Below are 18,321 nucleotides of genomic sequence, written 5' to 3'. Positions count from 1 at the left end.
TCACAGAGCTCAGGAAAGCAGTTTCCTTATTACAAGGTTACCAGTTTATTTTAAAGGATAGAAGACAGTAATAGCCAGGGGCGCCTAGGTGGCTCAGTTGGTTAAGCGTCCGACTCCGGCTCAGGCCGTGGTCTCACGGTTCATGGGTTCAAGCTGCATGTCGGGCTTTATGGTGACATCTGCCCCTCCTCCAGCTCCTGCTCTGTCTCTCTCTCTCAAAAATAAACATTAAAAAAAGAAAGAAAGAAAGAAGTCCTTAACAGCTAGATGGAAGAGATGCAGAAGGCAAGGTATGGGGAAAGCTGCGGAGTTTTACACCCTCGGTGGGGGTGCCACCCTCCCAGCACCTCCAAGGAAGTGTTCAGCAGCCTGACACTTGAAGTTCTCCAAACCCTGTGCTCTTGGGTTTTAATGTAGGTGTAGGTGCGACTGATTAAATCATCTGCCGCTGGGGGTTCATTCACCCACCAGTCCCCCCTTCCCTGGAGGTCAGCAGCAGGCCTGGAAATTCACACCCTCTGACCACATGGTTGGTTCCCCCTGGCAACCAGCCCCATCCTTCAGGGCTTTCCAGAAATTGCTTTATTCACATAAACTCCAGAGTGGCTGAAAGGGGTTGGTTATGAGGAAAGGAAGACACCTTTATTGTTTTTATCACTTAGGAAATGCCAAGGGTTTTAGGAGCTCTGTGCCAGAAACAGTACAAAACCCAAATTCGTATTTATTATAAGTCACGATATCACACAGTCTCCGGCTTGAGTTTACTAATGGCACTGTTTGTTTTTTAATGTTTTTGTTTTTTTTTTCCTAAGTTTATTTTGAGAGAGAGAGCGTAAGCAGGGGAGGGACAGAGAGAAAAGGAGAGAATCCCAAGCAGCCTCCTCATTGTCAGCACAGAGCCTGACATGGGGTTCGATCTCATAAACCTGAGCCAAAACCAAGAGTCGGACCCTTAACCAACTAAGCTGCCCAGATGCCCCCATATTCTTTTTATTTTACTGATGTTTTTCAACCTTCCAGAAAGCTTCCTTGTAAGAAGTTTAAGTACAAAGGTAAATTAGCTTCATGAAAATATTAAGAGTACAGATGGTTGTTAGCTATAAAAACATGACAGTGAAGGAGTGATATGGTGACGAAACCACTGTCCCCCCAAGACTGAGTTCCGAATCCTTCCTGCAGTCAGGTCACTTCTTCACATTCGCTGTTGGCTATGTTCTACCCAAACTCCAACCCTGTACACCTGCAGGCAGCTTTGAGTGAGGCCCTGTGCTGAGGGAGCCTGGGGCCCAGCCCTGCCCTTGGGGGCTCCCTGAGTCCTGCCGGGAGTGGGTCTCAGGTGCAGGCCGTGGTTTCACACACTCGGGGCCAGGATTCCCCAGGCTGGGCAGGCTGGGCGCTCAGGGTCACATCCCCTCCTAATTCCCTCTCCCAGTTTTGGTAACCATTGTCTCCCCTGGAAAAGTTACGGTCTTCAAGCATCACAGGAGATATTCAAAGGACTCAGTTCTTGTACCACTGACAGGACATTAGTTTCCTGTTTGCCAAAAGCTCAGCAAGTATCCACTGAGGCCCCGCTCTGTCCCAGGTAGCCACAGATAAAATAGAGGAAGTCCCTGTGCTCAAGCTCACATCCTGGGTGAGGTCCTCCCTTCACCTTGCCTCAGTTTTCCCCTCAGGAGGGGAATGACCCCACCTCCTGGGGCTCGTGTGAGCATTAAGTGAGGTGCTGGAGGTGACGGCACCTAGTACGTTCCTGGTGCTGGTGGCTGCTGAGTCTGTCAGAGTGTATTTTGTGTCAAGAAGACAAAGGTGGTGTTTACATTAACAGAACTGAGCCGTCAGGACGTTGAGAGGTACTTGTAGAAATGCTTTATGAAATGCTTTTGTGTGCATCGCCTAAGCATGGCCCCTGCGACAGCCCGGCACGCTGGGCAGGGCGTGGCTGGGAAGTCTCAGGGCCAGGCCAGGAGACACAGGCTCCAGGAACTCTGAGAAAGTGGGGGCAGGAGGGTGTGCCGAGGGAGGTGGTGTTGAGCAGGTCCTAGAAGGTGCTGCCACATCCCGAGGCTCAGAGGGCTTTGCCCGCAGAGGGCCAGCAGGAGGGACCGGCAGGCGAGCAGGAATCCGGCCTCTTGCATCCGGGGCTGGTCCAGCCAGGTGCCTTCCTGGGGTGGAAAGTATTTTGGGGGGGGGAATGTGGTACTCAAGATAAGGGATCAGTGTCCGGGTCCCAGTTTCCAGTGGCCCTGAGTTTCCTTGTCTATAAAGCGGAGATGTCCCACCGCACTCCAAGAGAGGACGTGGGCGTGCCATAGGAGCACATGGAGCCACCGTCCTCCCCGTCACCTCTCCAGCCTCATGAGATGGACCTGAAATAAAACCAAAAGCCTAAAGTTTGTAGATTCTGTCTCTTTGCAGGGATGCTAAAACTGCCCTTCCCTCTTCGTAATCCTAAAGTTTCAGCCTTCCTGTTTCAGTGTCCGCTCGCTCCACAGGGCCTCTTGTCCCTCGATATACCATGTGGAAGCCTGCTGGGGCCGGGTCATGTGTACCCTCTGCAGGGGACCCCTTCACAGTGCAGGGGGTATGTTCTAGGGCCCAGAGTTGGGTGACAAAGGTTCTAGTCCTGCCTCCATCACCTAGAAGGCACGTGAAGACGTTGGCCGTGACTTAATCTTTTTTATGTCTGTGCTCTGGAAACGATAAGCGTCCTTATCTCATGGGGCTGACACTGAAATGACATCATCAGTGAGTGCTTTGCCCAGGTCCTGGTGCTCTTGGTCATGGCCTTGCCCTTGAATGGCACGTATTATTGTTTTTATCCTTACTATTAATATCACATCCTGTCTCACAAGAGCCCTACAAGGAAGGGTTTATTACCCCACTTTGCCAATGAGGAAGCTGAGACGCAAGTAGCCTCGGAGTTTGCCCAAGTCACGTCACTTACAAGTCTCAGAGCCAGCTTATCAAGCCACACCTGCACACTCCACAAGCCACACTTCCCCCTTCGCCACGCTGCCTGATTTCAGCAGGGCCCTTCGTGGACTGCGTGGGGGGCGGATGGAGGATCGTCGGGAGGCAGGTGGTGGGGGGCGCTACAGGACGTGGGCCCGAGAGAGATGGGGAGGCCAGAAAAGGGAGTCCCGGGGCTCGCACAGTGAGGGCACAGTTGATGGGACACGCGGGCCTGGCTGGGCGTGAAGAGTCTGCACCAGGCAGCTGCTCAGAGCAGGTTTGGGAAACGGGGAGACAGGATGCCTCTGGGCGTAGGCGGAGCAAGGGAGCAGAGCAAAACCCAAAGTGTAGAGATTTGGACCCTTTGCAAGCAGCAGGGGATGGGGTGACTAGAGAAGAGAGGCCAGGCTGCTAGAAGGAAGATGCTGGCTTTTTCTCTTAGGCTTTTGTTTCTCGTGTTAAGGCTGAGCATGAGCTGTGGGTAGCAGGGTGCGGCCACTCGCCACTCCTCTGTCTCTCTGGTCCCCGTGGCCGACGGGGGGAGGCGAGGAGCAAGAGACCAGGGAGGGTCAGAGGGAAGGTCAGTTCTGGAAGGACTGTTTTGTTTTGTTCATCACCTTTTTGCTGAAGTGTATATAACACTCAAACAGAAGGACATGGGTCGTAGTGCACGGTTTGAAGGACGTGTGTAGCCAAAATGGCCCCATGTTGTCTGTGTCACGGAGCATGCACTCTGAGGTTTACGTGGAGTTCTTTGGTCGCATTTGGTATTCCATTCTGTGAATAATCTGTGATTTATTCTTTCTGATGATGACGGACATTTCTACGGTTCCCGATCTGGAGAACAGTTGCAAACAGTGCTACCGTGAACATTCTGGTAGGTGTGTTTTAGTCCCCATAAGGCCGTGTTTCTGTTCCATGTGTGCTGTGACGTGGCACTGGCAGGTCATGGGCACGTCCCCTCCTCACGCTTACTTTTATCACCTTTTTTATCGTAGCCACTCAAAGGCGTGCAGTAGCATCCTGTCGTGATTTGCGTTTCCCTGAAGACCTACGACCTTGTCTGTCATAATGTTTATTGGCCATTTAGATACCTTTGTGAATGTCTGTTTGCTCAAGACTTTGCCTGTTTCTTCCACTGGGTTGGTGGCCCTGTTCATTTGCCAGGGTTCTTTATAGTCTAGATATGAGGCCTTTGTTAGATAAATGAACTGCAGATACGATCTCGCTTCTGTGACTTGCTCGTTACTCTCTTACTGGTACCTTTTGATGAGTGGAAGTGCTTGACTTACACTTAGCCCAATTCCTCAACCTTTTGGTTGACCTTAAACCTTGACGGTTGATGTTTCTGTGTCCAGTTTAAGAAATCGTAACTTATCCCATGGTCCTAAAAAACATTCTCTTTATGTTTCCTTCTGAAAGCTTCCTTGGTGTAGCCTTTAAACTTAGACCTCCATGCAGCTGACGTTGACTTGGCTTTGGCAAGTTGTGTGTGGTGCTTCGAGGTTCATTTTTCCCCCATCGGATATCCATCCACTGGACACAGCACGAGGTGTTATAAAGGCCATTCTCTTCCCACTGCCCTTCAGTGTCACTGGTGATATAAATCAGGTAACTGTCTGTATGCGGGTCAGATTCTAGACTGTTCTGTCCTATGGATCTGTTTTCTGTTGCTTCATCGGGACCACACTATTCCATTGTCTGTGATCCCATAGTCACTCTGGACTTGATATCTGTAGGCCAAGTCCCCCAGCTTTGTTCTCTTCTAAGATTCTTTTGTCTTCTTCAGGCCCTTGACATTCCATGTAACTTTTAGACCAGAATGTCAATGTCCACCAAAACCAAAGCGGGGAGAAAACAAACCCTGCTGGGGTTATAGTTGGGATTGGATCAAATCTATAAATTAATTGGCACTTTACAGTATTGAGCCTTTTATTTTTTTATTTCTTTAATATTTATCATTTTTGAGAGAGAGAGAGAGAGAGCACACGCACGTGTGCAAGTGGGGTAGGGGCAGAGCGAGGGGGACAGAGGATCCGAAGCGGGCTCTGCGCTGACCTGATGTGGGACTCAAACTTACGAACCGTGAGATCATGACCTGAGCCAAAGTCGGACGCTCAAACAACTGAACCACCCAGGTGCCCTTCAGTATCGAACCTTTTAATCCACAAACATAGTTGTTTACCCCAGGGAGATCTTCTGAGTTATATTAATAGCAATTAAAGGCTTGTTCAAGAGAGCAGCACGTTCTCTTAGTGACGGTGGTAATAATTCCGAAAGTGGCTCCTTGCCATCCACTCACACTTAGTCCTCAGCCTTCACTCAGCTTGTGCCTCTGGACAGAGCATTCCACGCTAGGGCAGCTCTTAGTCGCAGGGCCCCCGGGGTGTGATGGTTCCCACGGGAGTCTGAAGCTCCAGGACCCCCCCGGAGCCCCCACTTAGCTCGCACACGTAACACAGCGCTCTGAGTGGAGCACCCCTCTTGTCGCATGGCCATTTGTATTTCTGCCTCCCCTGATGCAGAGACAGCGTCCCATTCCTGTCCGGGTCCACTGTTGGACTAGCACTAACATGTACCTGTGGCTGCCTCTTGGGCAAAGTGGCCCACAGGCTGACCTTGGCTTACACGGGAGTTTTACATTTTTTTATTTATTTTATTTCATTTATTTATTTTTTAATTAAAAAAAAATTTTTTTTTAATGTTTATTTTTGAGAGAGAAAGAGAACTGTGAGCGGGGTAGGGACAGAGAGAGAGGGAGACACAGAATCGGAAGCAGGCTCCAGAGGCCTGAGCCGCCCAGGCGCCCCAAGGGAGTTTTACATTTTTAAATTACGACATTATTTGAAATTAGAACGTTGAAAAGGGTGGCACATCAAACCCAGACTTTCAGCTTCTCTTGAAAAAGAATCCGAGGCTCTGGCCCCACGGTGACCCCCGCCAGTGGTGGTAAAGCTGAGCAGGTGGCCAGCCCGGCCCAGCCCGGGCCGCTGGGCTCCTCCTCTGCTCTGCTGGAGACAAGAAGCGCCCAAGTGGCCTCCACACATACCTCTGGCCTCACGTCTGGTGCCTGAGAGTGCTTGAAAGAAAAACAAAGCTTTTTATTGTGGAACGTTTCAAACAAACGCCGAAGGACAGAGCCCAGAAGATGTGAACACAGCCCCCCACCCACTGTGGGGGCTCGTTTCCTCCCGTCCCCGCTGCTCCTGGCTTATCTTAAAGCAGTCCAATTTCATAATTAGTCATATGTGGATCTGAATAAAGGAATCAGGATTTCTTAGCAAATTGGAAACACTTCATGTGAAATGTGAAAATAGTTCGGTCTTCTCCTCTCCTTTTTGAACACAACTCTCTGCCACTGTCCTCACACCCCTGAGAGCCAGCGGCAAGCTTCAGGACTCTCAGGCACCCAGGAGCGTTTGTTTGTCGTTCCCTGATTGACCGATACGTATCTATTTTTTTCACACTTCTTCAAAAATTCAGGATCTAAACAAGATTGCAGTTGCACTGCCGTTGATAAATAAATCTTAAAAGTCTCCCTCCCTCGGAGGGTCAGGTATGCGGAGGTATAATTTATGTGCAGATGAGTCCTAACAGAGGTATGCGGTTGTGCAGCCAGTGTTACGATCAAGATCTAGAACATTGCACGTGTTAGGGTGGCCGGTGATGGTGGGCGGCAAAGAATTGCACAAAGAGCGGGGCAACAAGCAGGACAGGGCTTATTCACTCGCCAAGGGAGGAGAGGGGCCAGACATCAAGAGAGGTGTCACCCCCGGTCGGGCTGGACCTTGTAAGCGTTTTTTGTTTTAAGGATGTGATAAGGGTCACAGCTGTGCCGGGGCGGGGGGGGGGGGGGGGGGGGAGGGTATGGGGAGGGGTTTGATTCTTGGCCAGGCAGAACAGAAAGTGGCAGGTTTTTTGGGGGGGGCTCATCTGGGATGCAGATTGTGGTCAGGCTAGAGGAGAATACATTTTGTAGTTGGGGTCTGTTTTCTGAGAATGTAGGGCACCTTGACCTAGAAAAACAAAGAGTTAGGGCCAAATGCAGACACCTGTGAGTTTTGTCTTTAAGTTTGATGGGGGGGGGGAGGGGGAGGGACTTTGAATAAATTCCTTTTACCCAAAGTCCCCGTGACCCCCTCCCCCCACTGTGTCCCTTTGCAGTTAATACCCACCCACCCCCACCTCTAGTGACCATGATCTTATTTGTGTCCCTGTACTTTTGCCTTTTCCCAAATGTCATGTGAATGGAATTATGTGGCTACGGCCTTCGGGGCCTGGCTTCTCCTCAACATGACAGGAAGTCTCTCACTGAACAGGCTTCCCCTCCATCCCTGGTTTTTCCCTGCAGCGTTTTTGTTCCAGAACCAGATCGTTTGTTTCAGTTTCCCACAGTCTGGATTTTGCCCATTCCATCCCACTGGGGCTTGCTTCTGAAAAGCCACAGAGGAGCTCATTTTCCTATGTGATCTTTATCTGGGGGCTTGCTCTCAACAGAAGGGCCAGGAAATCCAGGAGCCGAGGCCGCCAACTTCGTTTCCATCCGCCTGCGTCTGGCGGGTGCTGACAGTTGGAGAATGAGCCGGACTTCGTCCACATCCAGTTCAGGGTCACTCTTGCTAGAGAGACGTCCTTGGCTCTGCCGAAGGTGAAAATAGAAACACACAGGAGTTGTGCAAAGATGAGAGTGTGTAGGATAGGCTTCTGTGGACGCGGAGGGTGGACAGTGCCTGAAGCCTCCCGCCGTTGGGAAGTGGCGAGAAGAGGGGCTCTGGGGTATTCACGCCGCCTCCGCAAGCGCAGACCTGGGTTTTCCACTGCCCCCCGACCGTGAGCGGCTTCACTGCCTTTCCTTCCTCCCTGTCCCCTGATGAGACCGGAGTGGCTTTGCCATTCTGCCTTGTGCCTACAACTCCAAAGGTGGCCTGTCCGGGAAGGCGTGGACCTCTCGACCTCGCTGAGTAGCACCCGGTGCTCACTGCCCGTGGTTCCCTCTCTGTGCCAGGCACCAGGGCGCAGGGGTAAGCAGTGTCCTTGGGGGCTCTCGTGCATGTGGGAGAGAGGAGTGTTGCTAGAGGTGGTGGGAATGCAGAAGAGGGTCAGCCCTCCATGGGTGGGCACGTCAGGATTGAGGTGTCCCCAAACTGAGTCTGGGAGGCTAAGTAGAAAGCTGGCGTTGGCATAGACAGGCGGACATCGGCGAGGGTCCGTGGCACAGACAGAGCAGGGCACACAGAGCAGAGACGTGTGCAGAAGCCAGGGCTCCGCTGGCAATGGTGTGTCTGGCAGAGCCCAGGTAGAGGTCCCTGAGGGAGTTAGGTGTCATGAAGGGAGTCGAGGGTCGCTGACGGAATTGGGAATCATGAAGGAGTCGGGGGTCAGCAAGGGAGTTGGGGGTCACGGAGGCATTGGGGCTCGTGGAGGGGACTGAGGTTGATGGAGGGGGTCGGGTCATGGAGAGCATCAGGGTTACTAGTGGATTGGGAGTCACAGTGGGGGTCAGGGGTCACCGAGCTGAGACCGGAGAGAAAAGGCTGGGGGTAAATTTTACAGGGCCTCGGGCCTTCCCCGGGGTGGGTTTTATCTGACACTAAAGGGGACCCAAGGGAAGGACTGAACCGGGGCAGAGTCCTGAGAGCAGCTGGAGTGGCTTGGAGGAAGGTCACCCAGTGGCACTGGCATTGACCGGCGGGCACTGGCAAGGGGCCTGAGGTTCCGAGGAGAACAGCGCACGCAGAGCAGAAGGTGTCAGCGCTGCAGAGAAAGGGTTCTGGGCTGGGGCTTTTGTAAAACAGGGCTCTCGTCTCCATTTGCAAATGGCAAAGCCGATGGAGACAAGAGACAAGGCATCTGAGCAGAGGATGACTTCTCTCTGTCACTGTCACTGGCGAATAACCCCGAGCAGGGCCGTGGACCTCAGTGTCTCTCTCGCTCTCCTGCACAAGAGGGCTGACCCTGCCCGCACCCAGTCTTCCAGAGGCACCGCCCCGGGGGTCTGTAGGGCTGGAAAGGAGAGGCCAGCATGCTGCCCCGCGGTGTTGGGAAGGCAGGCCACCTGGGCCACGCACGGCAGGTGTGGAGGCCTGATGTGCGTGTTGGTGGATACGCGTTGAAGGCTGTATGGTAGGATGTCCCTGAAGGAAACGGCAGCCCCCTCGAGCCTCCGAACATGCCAAATGACAAGGGCTGAGGATCCCCGGGAGGGGCTGGGAAGTGTGCTCTCTGAGCGTGCCTGGTGACTCCTGTCAGCGGTGGTTGGCCCCACGGGGTGGGATGGGGGCACACAGTCTGCTCTGCTCATGGGGGCGGCCGTGCGCTGCTGTGGCTCTGGGCTTCCACAGGCCCGGAGTTGGCTTCCCACTGTCCCCGGAGCCTCGCTGCCCTTGGCTGTGAAATCCAAGAGCCCATCTGGCAGGGTGAGGAAGATTAAATGAAATACAGTATAGAGTTCCTTGAATACTAACTGTCATACAGTAGGCACTCAATAAGTTATACTTCCCATTCCCTGCTTTGGCTTTGACTCATGACCTCCCACCTGCCAGAGGGCAGCCACTGCTGGTGGCAGTGTCCTCCCGGGGTGCCCCCTGCTCATCTGCCCTTGTTCACCTGCTGGTTCTTATTTAAGCTCCGGGGAATCACTTTGTATTCACAAAAGGCGGCTCTTGCACACCGTTTGCTTTCAGCCACAGCCCTGGCTGGCCTGCCCCGGCTCACCCCTCTCTGGTGGCAGGCTCCTTGCCCCTGGGGGTGGAGAACTGGCCACCACACCAGCCCCAGAAGGCAGCTGTTCCACAGCGGCTGCCTGGCTGCCTCGTGTGTCGCCAAGGGCAGGGGAGAGTCTCAGGAGAAATCCGTGCTGTAGAAAAGGACACTCGAGTCGGAGTTTTCCAAACTCCTCTGCGTGTTGCCGGGACTGGAAAGGAAATGAATCACCCCGGGGACATCTTGGTTCATCTTCATGCAAGTGACTCAGTGCTTTCATCCGCCCTCCCTTTCGTGCATCCCGCAGTTGACTTCTGAAGCTTGGATGGAGAGACTCCTGCTCCCAATTTGGGAGTAGAAAATTCTAATTGGACCCGCGTGGTCTCTGGGCTCCAAGCCCGACCCAGCTGCCATCTCCTCTGCTGGCTTTTTGTCCTGGGGGGCCTCTGATGGGCTGCCCCCCGCCACCCCCACCCCCCGCTGCCGGGAGGAAATGTCTCCGCAGCGAATGTGGGGTCCACCTTGTGGGGGGCAGGCCTGCCCTCTGCATACATGCTGCTCCCAGGTGACCTGGGCCCCGCATCTTGGGCTCTGCTGCCCATAGTTCTTTTGTGGGGAGGAAGACAGGAACCAGAACTAATTTAATATGATCCTGAGGCGCCCTGGCAGCGGGATCAATGCCGCTTCCTTTGTGGAGAGACAGCCCAGCCATAGCAACCTGCACAGCTGCCTTCTAGTGTCTAGAAGAGCTCTATTCAGCCTCAAGACTTCCCTTTTTTTTTTTTTTTAATTGGGAAAGGGGGAGGAAGTAGGGAGAAAGGACTCCGATATAAACAGTTACCAAGGAGACCTGAGTCGGGGTTGGAAAGGTTTTCTCCTTCCCTCGGTCCATACAGAAGGAGGAGGGGTGTACGCCCAAACGCAGGGGATCACGGGAGGTCTCAGGCTGGAGTCCCAAGTCCTGCCTGCGCCCGTGGGGACAGACGTAGGCAGGGGCTCGGCAGACACTTCGAGAGGGCTGGGGAGAACTTTTAGAGTCCCGGGCCAGTCTGCCGGCCCCGCCAGCACTGCGGAGAGATGGACAGAGCCCGACTTCCTAGCCGCAGGCTCCCTGCCTGTTTCCCGGAGACAGCCGGAAGCTGCCTCTTCCCTTAAGTCCCGGGGTCGGGAGAGAAACCATGGGGTGCACGTACTCCTCTCCGCGGGACGAGCCAACCTTGAGGTCAGTTCCAGATGTGTCTCTGCTGCAGACCACGCTGCTGCCCCTCGGGAGGGGGCCCCTTCCTGGACAGGGACGCCCCAGATGCATGAGGAGGGTGCCCTGTGGAGTTGACCAGCAGAGTTGGAGCAGTCCCCTGGGGGGCTCAGCAGGGCATAGGACCATCAGCCCCTTTGGTCCTGGCTTGCAGGCTGCATTTCCCCACTTCCAAAGGAAGGGATTTGGACTGGAAACCAGGAAGGCCCCAGTCACCGAGTCTTCCACCTGGGGAAGATCAGGTTCCAGGGGCACATCCCAGGATGAAGCTGTCAGGTTGGGTTAGACCTTTTGAGGGCGCTCAGGTGTGGCCTTGCACAGGCCAAGCAGGTGAACTCTGCCACCTTGAGCCTGGCATCAGGGCTTTGCGGGAGGTGGCGGGGTGGGGGGGGAAGGGTGGATTCTGCTGTTCCTCGAGGCCACATGTGACCAGTAGGAAACTGTACCGTGTCATGGCGGGCCAATGACTGGAGGCAAGGGGTCTTCCTTAGGGTCCTTGGCTTTCCCTTCCCCCCATGGGGTGCGATCTGCCCCCGATCTCTGGAAGCCAGCCCTGAAGCCAAGGGGAAAAGATGGGAGCATGCCTCCTTTCCCAGGGGCTGAAGCACAGAGGTGCTCAGGCTTCTTGGGAGAACTTCCTCTAGGGGCAGGAGGGCTAGCCCATCTCTCCCCGCCTCGAACATTCTCAGCCAGACCTGGAGGGCCCCCCGGCTCCCAGAGCCGCCAGCCTGGCATTCCGGCCCCATGCGTCTGGGTCAGAGGCCACGCACCCCTGGGCCGCCAGGGCTGAGCTCCCCGCTGGCTGCACGGGCCTCATCCAAGAGCCTGTCAGCTGCACGGTTTCCGTGGCTTTCCCTTGGGATCTGTTTTCTGTCTGAGAATAGAGCCCAGCCCTTCTGGGAGGCCTTTCCCGGTTTCTGCAGATGCCCTGTGGGTGGACTGTCTGGTCCCCCCTTTTGGTCTTAGCACTTGCCACTTTGTGCCACTGGGCGTTTTTGAAATTACAGAGTGACCCAGGTGGCTCTCTTCTAGGGAACACCCTCTTTATCCCTGAGAGTTAACCACACTCCCAATGCTGTACAAGGAACAGGGAGGGGACGTTGCAGAAGCCAAGATTCAATGTTTTCAGTAAGAGAAGTCCAAGGCCTTGCGATGCCACCACAGGCCCAGTTGGTGGCGGATCCAGGATTCAAACCGGAGCCTCCTCCCCTTCGGAGGGCTGGGCCCTTCCCTCCTCCATGATGGCCCTCGGAGCCTGTCTCTCCCCTAGCTGGTGGGAGGCCTTCGGAAGGCGGAGGCTGGCGCAGGCACTCAGGGCGGCAGGGCACCCCTCGTGTCTTCAAGCCCCCCTTCTTCAGATGCAGCTTCTATGGAAACCTCAGTCCTTGAGAAGAGACAAGAGTTGGCTTTTCTGCTGATGGCAGACCCTGACCCCTCCAACAGCCTCTCAGGCCTGACGCCCCAGAGGCGGTTCCCAGTGCCGAGGCCCTGACAGCTCCCCCCAGGCCTCAGATGGAGCCATGAGTCGCGAACATGGAGTCGAGGGCCTGAACCGAGGCCTGTGCCCTATTGAAGGTGGTGACAAACAGGGTGCTCTGAAGAGGAAAGTGTATGTTGTGTCTTCAGAGATGGGGTACATAGGAGCTCGTGGGACAAAGTTAGAGAAAGGGCATTGTGGGCAGAGACAGAGGGCGACCCAGGGCAACGGTGAGCAGGAGGTCGGTGAGGCCCAGGGGATCTGCAGGGTGGAGACGCGCTCTGCATCAGAGGCCTCTGTGTTCCTCAGCCCTGCATCTCTGACGCCATCTCTACTCGGGACTTAGCCATTCCAATTGTCCTTATCAGACGGAACCTCCCAAATCTGTCCATATCCACGCACGTTTCTAAACCTAGAATGTAATTCTTATTTTCTTATTACAGAAGCATTACGTGTTCACTGTAGGAAGAACAGGGGTGAGGGGGTTAGGAGTAGAAATCAGCCGTAGAAGGAAACAAAAGAGACTCCCAGGCGCTCAACACGGGGAGAGAACAATCCTTAACGTGCTCACGCGTGCCCTTTTTTTTATTAAAACTGTTTATGCATTTAATTTCATTTCAGAGACCATGTGAGAGGGGCAGAGGGAGAGAGAAAATCTAAAGCAGACTCCACACTTAGCACGTAGCCTGACCCAGGGCTCGATCCCACCACCCTGGGATCATGACCTGAGCTGAAATCAAGAGTTGGATGCTCAGCTGACTGAGCCACCCAGGCGTCCATCACATGTGCGCTTCTGTACCCTCCCTTCTAAACAAAACGGGATCGTGTCGCCTGCATTATCCTATAACGTGCTTTTTTCCACTTAGTGAATCAAGAACATCCTTCCACGCCCATAGAGGCGATCCACGCTTCCCTGTTCAGTAGTGAACAGTGTCATGTTGTGCTGCGTAACCTGTCCAGCCTGTCCCTGATTTTCAGACATTGGAGTTGCCCCCAGTTTTATAACTATAAAATGTATTAAAAAATTTTTTTTAATGTTTATATTTGAGACAGAGAGAGAGAGAGAGAGAGAGAGAGAGCACAGTGGGGGAGGGACAGAGAGGGAGATACAGAATCCGAAGCAGGCTCCAGGCTCTGAGTTGTCAGCAGAGAGCCCGACACGGGGCTCGAACCCATGAACTGTGAGATCGTGACCTGAGCCAAAGTTGGACGTTCAACTGACTGAGTCACCTCGTGCTTTTTAGGTGTCAACTAAATGCATTTAGTTTGTTCCACTTTTCAGTTGGGGAGAAATTCACACCTCTTAGACTTCATCTTTCTGACCATTTTTTAAAACGTACGATCAGTGGGTCTTGAACAGCCACAGCACCGTATAAATGGAAACTGCATGTGCTTCTGGGCCTGCTCTTTTCTTAGAGTATCTAGTCAAAAACGCTCACCTAGCTGGCTGATATGTAAGCATCAGTTTGGATTTGAGTTTGATTTATGTTGAAATGCAGGCAGTCTGTTCTCCTAGCTCAGAACTCAGAAGGTGAGCCGCGGTGGGAGTCCCAACCCTGTGCGCCTTGCTGTATTCACCTCACGGGGTCCTGGGGGAGCATGCGTGTGAGCGCACGGGTGGGCACAGGTGGCAAGCGCTCTGGCTTAGGCGGAGCGTGAACCGGAAGGGCAGGGAAGACGTGGCTGCTCGTGGCAGGGCAGGGACAGAAGTCGGACATGCGATCCGAGATGTCCAGACAGACACCAGATTCTTCTGGAGTACGGGTCGGAGTGGGGGGTGGGGGGGCCCGGCCTGAGGGCCTCCATTCTTGCTCTTGCCCTGGCCCTGCCGCCCTTAGGGGTGGGCCTTCCCCAGGGGGTGCTGGGTGGGGTAACGGGGAGTCAGGGAGGGCCTGCCCGGGGTTCCTGGGCAGCCGGCCCCCAGCTGCCTGTCGGGGCGCCTCTGGGGTGGAGGGAAGAAGCTGGAGTGGCCAAGATGGGCGCCAGGCCTTGCCGCCCCTGGGGCCCCACAGGTGATGTTATCTCCCTCTGGGGCCCTAAAAGTGGCTCTGGTCCTGGAGCTGCCAATGTAGTGAGAAACCCAGGGGAGCGTAAACAAGTCTGTTATCTTTATGTCTGCAAAATCACGTGTCTAAGCCGCTTTGCAGAGGCGTCCTTAGAAGCAGCCTTCACCGAGGTCTTTCCACGGACTCCAGGCCTCTGGCCCCAGCAGATACCACGTTTATGCGGTTGTAGGTTGTGTACACGTGTGTGAGCACGCACGTGCGGGTGCGTGCTGACTCCGTTTTTGCTTTATTGCACTTTCCCGCGCGCAGGAAGCCACAGGATGTAGTGGAAAGAGCAAAGACCTTGGAGTCAGACCGCGAGTCAGGCCTCGGCAGCCTTCCTGTAAAGTGGGCGGCGGGTGCCGCCGAGAGCCTGCGCTTGCCAGACTGCGTGCTGCGTGCCTGTTGTGCTTTTTCTTCGTTTGACATTTGGAGAAGCCTCCGAAGCGGTATTTGTTGGTCCCGTGTTCTGGCTGAGGTTCAAGTTCACGCAGCTGCAAGGTGGCAGGCTGGGAATCGCACGGCTCCAGAGCCGGTGCTCGGCCCTCCACCTCGTTGCCACCCCTGCCTCCCCGAGGGTCTTGGTTGCCGGAAAAAGTGGATTTGGGGAGCAAATTGTGTAAGCGCGAGTGTTCTTGAGATACAGTATCTGCAGAAAGGTACACACAGGGTGACCTCGCCACGTGAGCGGGGGTGGGTAACCAACACCCGGATCAAGGCACAGATTGTTCGAGCACCCCGGGCGCCCCTGCCGTCCCTCCCGGGTCCTGCCTCCTGTTCCTGCGTGGGGACCTTGCATAACAAAGTCGTACGGGTGCCTTCCCTTGCATCCGGCGCCTCGGCGCCTCGAACTCAGCATTACGCCCTGAGGCTCCCTCCTCCCCGTGTGTGTACCGATCGTTTGTGGGTTTCCACTGCTGCGGTGGAGAATATTCCATCGTGTAAATGTGCCACTGTTTGTTTGTCCTCCTGCGGATGGACATCATTAGGGTTGTTTCCTGTTCCGCACCCGCGTGTCTAACGCTGCTGGAACCTTCTATGCACAGCTTTTGGTGCACAGGCACCAATGTGCTCTGCCCGCTGTCTACCAGGGACTGAATTGCCGGGTTGTAGGTTTAAGGAGATACTGCCGAACGGTGTTCCAGGGCAGCTGGGCCGTGCTGTGCTCCCCACCAGAGCTCTGCCTGCGTGTGATGCGCTCCGTCTCTCCCGTGGTAGCCATTCTGGTGCGTGTGCAGTAGATCTCACTGGGGTTTTGTTTTCCGTTTCTCTGGTTACTACTAACGTCCAGCACCTTCCCATATGTCCTTTGGCCATTTAGAGACTGTCTTTCAGAAAGCGCTTGTTCAAGGGGCGCCTGGCTGGCTCAGTTGGAAGAACACATGACTTTCAATCTCGGGGTTGTGGGTTCGAGCCCCACACTGGGTGTAGAGATTACTTAAAATCTTTTTTTTTTTTTTTTAATTTTTTTTTCAACGTTTATTTATTTTGGGGACAGAGAGAGACAGAGCATGAACGGGGGAGGGGCAGAGAGAGAGGGAGACACAGAATCGGAAACAGGCTCCAGGCTCTGAGCCATCAGCCCAGAGCCCGACGCGGGGCTCGAACTCCCGGACCGCGAGATCATGACCTGGCTGAAGTCGGACGCTTAACCGACTGCGCCACCCAGGCGCCCCGAGATTACTTAAAATCTTAAAAAAATAAATAAAAAGGAAAGTGCTTGTTCAAGTCTTTTGACAGTTTTTCTGTTGGATTCTTCATCTTTCCCTAATTGACGTGTAGGGATTCCTGAGATTCTCAGCTCAAGTCCTTTGTCAGATAGACATAAGTTGCAAACATCTTGTCCCATGCTGTGGCTTGCCTTTCATTTCCTTAATCGTGTCGTGGTTTTTTTTCATTTTTATTTTTTTAGTGTTTGTTCATATTTGAGAGAGAGAGAGCGGAGGAGGGGCAGAGAGAGAGAGGAAGACACAGAATCTGAAGCAGGCTCCGGGCTCTGAGCTGTCAGCACAGAGCCCGACGTGGGGCTCAAACTCACGGATTGTGAGATCATGACCTGAGCCAAAGTCGGACACTTAACCGACTGAGCCACCCAGGCGCCCCATTACTCATTTTGTTTTGAATGGAGACAGCCATATTTTAGATGGGCTGTATTTCACACAATCTAAAGATTTGCCATTCAGAGAAAGGTATGTTTTTGCACCTTGCTGGCATAGGCCTGAGAGTCCCTGGCGCGGCTCACTGGGCATCTTTACCTGGCCCTGCAGGCCTGGGGCAGGGAGAGAGAGAAGGGAAAGGATAGGAAATGGGAGGGAGTGGGCACGAGGCCAGCAGCAGGGAGTGGAGAGTAGACGGGCTCCTCTCTGGAGAGGACGAGGTCCGGGGCTCTAGAAGGTGCCATGGTCACAGAGGAGGGAACAGGTAATGTGGCCCAGTGTGGGGGACGGAAAGAGGGTTCGGGGTGGAGCAGGGGTCTGTCAGCAGAGGAAGTGGCTGGAGGCCGCGGTGGGACAGAATGCTGAGGGCCATCACGAGGGAGCGGCATATAAATCGGTGCATCCGAGTGTGGAGCAGAATGTCAGGCGAGGCTGGGACAGCTTCTGAAGGGACTTGCCTGCCCCGGTCTGTGGCCCTGGGAGCCTGTGGGGATCAGAGGGGTGACCGGGCCATCGGAACTGTGGGCTGGATGGCACGGGATGGGAGTCAAGCCCTCCACCCTCGTTCTCTGTCTGGGGCCGCAGGTCCTGGCTCTGAAGGTGGTGGTGTCTCCAGAGGCTTCGGGCCTGCCGTAGAGGACACAGGGAGGCCCCGCCCAGGGTCCTGTCCCCCAGCCGGAGGCACGGCTCGGGCCGGAGCTGGGGCTCCCCTCCATGCTGCCACATGTGCCCCCTGCCCATCAGCTACTTCTGTTTTTCAGGACCTCCTCTGTCAAAGACAGCAGCTTTGTGGAAAAGATGAAGAAGACGGTGAGTTTTCTGTGTGTCTGTGCTCTTTGCGGGGGGTCGCGGCCCTGGCAGCCGGGGGAGGGAGGTCCAGCAGAAAGCCAGCTTCACTGGAGCCGAGGGAAGAGCGGGCTAGAACATTCTCATCTAACCAAAGCGTCAAAGGTGCTCTGCTTTCCTGGGACAGTTTACCCTCCGATGGTTACTTGGTGAACAAACCAGACTGTAAGGGTCTCCCCTCGCTCTGACTCTGGGGACCGTCCCTCGTCCTCCCTCCCGGTCCAGGCTCTGCCCACGAGCAGACGGAAACCTCACATAGCTGTGGCTGGAGCGCAGCTACAGCCTGATCCGGTTTTGTTTGTTACATGTTACGAGGAAGTACCTCATGCGCATGATCAGAATCCCAAACTATTCAGGGGAAAGCCTCTCTCCTGCCACTCATCATCGTTGTTAGTATTTTATGGATCCTTCTAGAGCTTCTTGATGCACCCGCGGGGGGAAAAATCCCAGATTCTCATTTTACATCTTTTTAAAACACAAAAGCTGGCCTATTACGTACACGGTTATAAACCATGCTTTTTTTTTTTTTTTTTTTTTGGCTGATCTATGTTGGCGTTTCTTCCCTAGCGATTCAGAGACCCCGCCCTCGTTCCTTACTGTAGCTGCGTAGTGATTTCATTCTGTGACCGTGAATCCTAGAATTTGTTTGGACACTGCCCTGCCAGTGGGCACTTGGACTGTTCCTAACTTCCACCTCTTACAAATGATGCTGCTCTGACTCTAGGCCAATTTCTACATCTGCTAATACGATAAAATCCCAGAAGTAGAATCGTTGGACCCAGAGGTGTGTGCATTTGTAGTGTGATAGAAGCTGCCAGATTGTCCCGACCCCGACCCCGGCTCACACCAGGGCACTCTCGTTAGCCGTGTGTGAGAAAACCTGTT

The 18,321-nt window shown here is 54.2% G+C and overlaps 1 protein-coding gene across 1 annotated transcript in view; it reads left to right on the top strand.

The window, feature by feature from the left end:
- LOC124519228 (NADPH--cytochrome P450 reductase) overlaps positions 1-18,321 on the top strand; it is a 63,041-nt gene that overhangs the window by 35,035 nt on the left and 9,685 nt on the right. Inside the window, exon 3 of the mRNA XM_047089326.1 lies at positions 17,352-17,400. Within this exon, the coding sequence (XP_046945282.1) occupies positions 17,352-17,400 (49 nt within the window). The remainder of the gene's footprint in view (positions 1-17,351; positions 17,401-18,321) is intronic.

Source organism: Lynx rufus, unplaced genomic scaffold (genome assembly GCF_022079265.1).
Source record: "Lynx rufus isolate CCGP_SWC_20201006 ecotype Redwood Valley unplaced genomic scaffold, mLynRuf1.p SCAF_27, whole genome shotgun sequence".
NCBI lineage: Eukaryota > Metazoa > Chordata > Mammalia > Carnivora > Felidae > Lynx > Lynx rufus.
The sequence above is the reverse complement of the archived record's forward strand: the minus strand, read 5'-3'. Positions and strand labels throughout refer to the sequence as shown.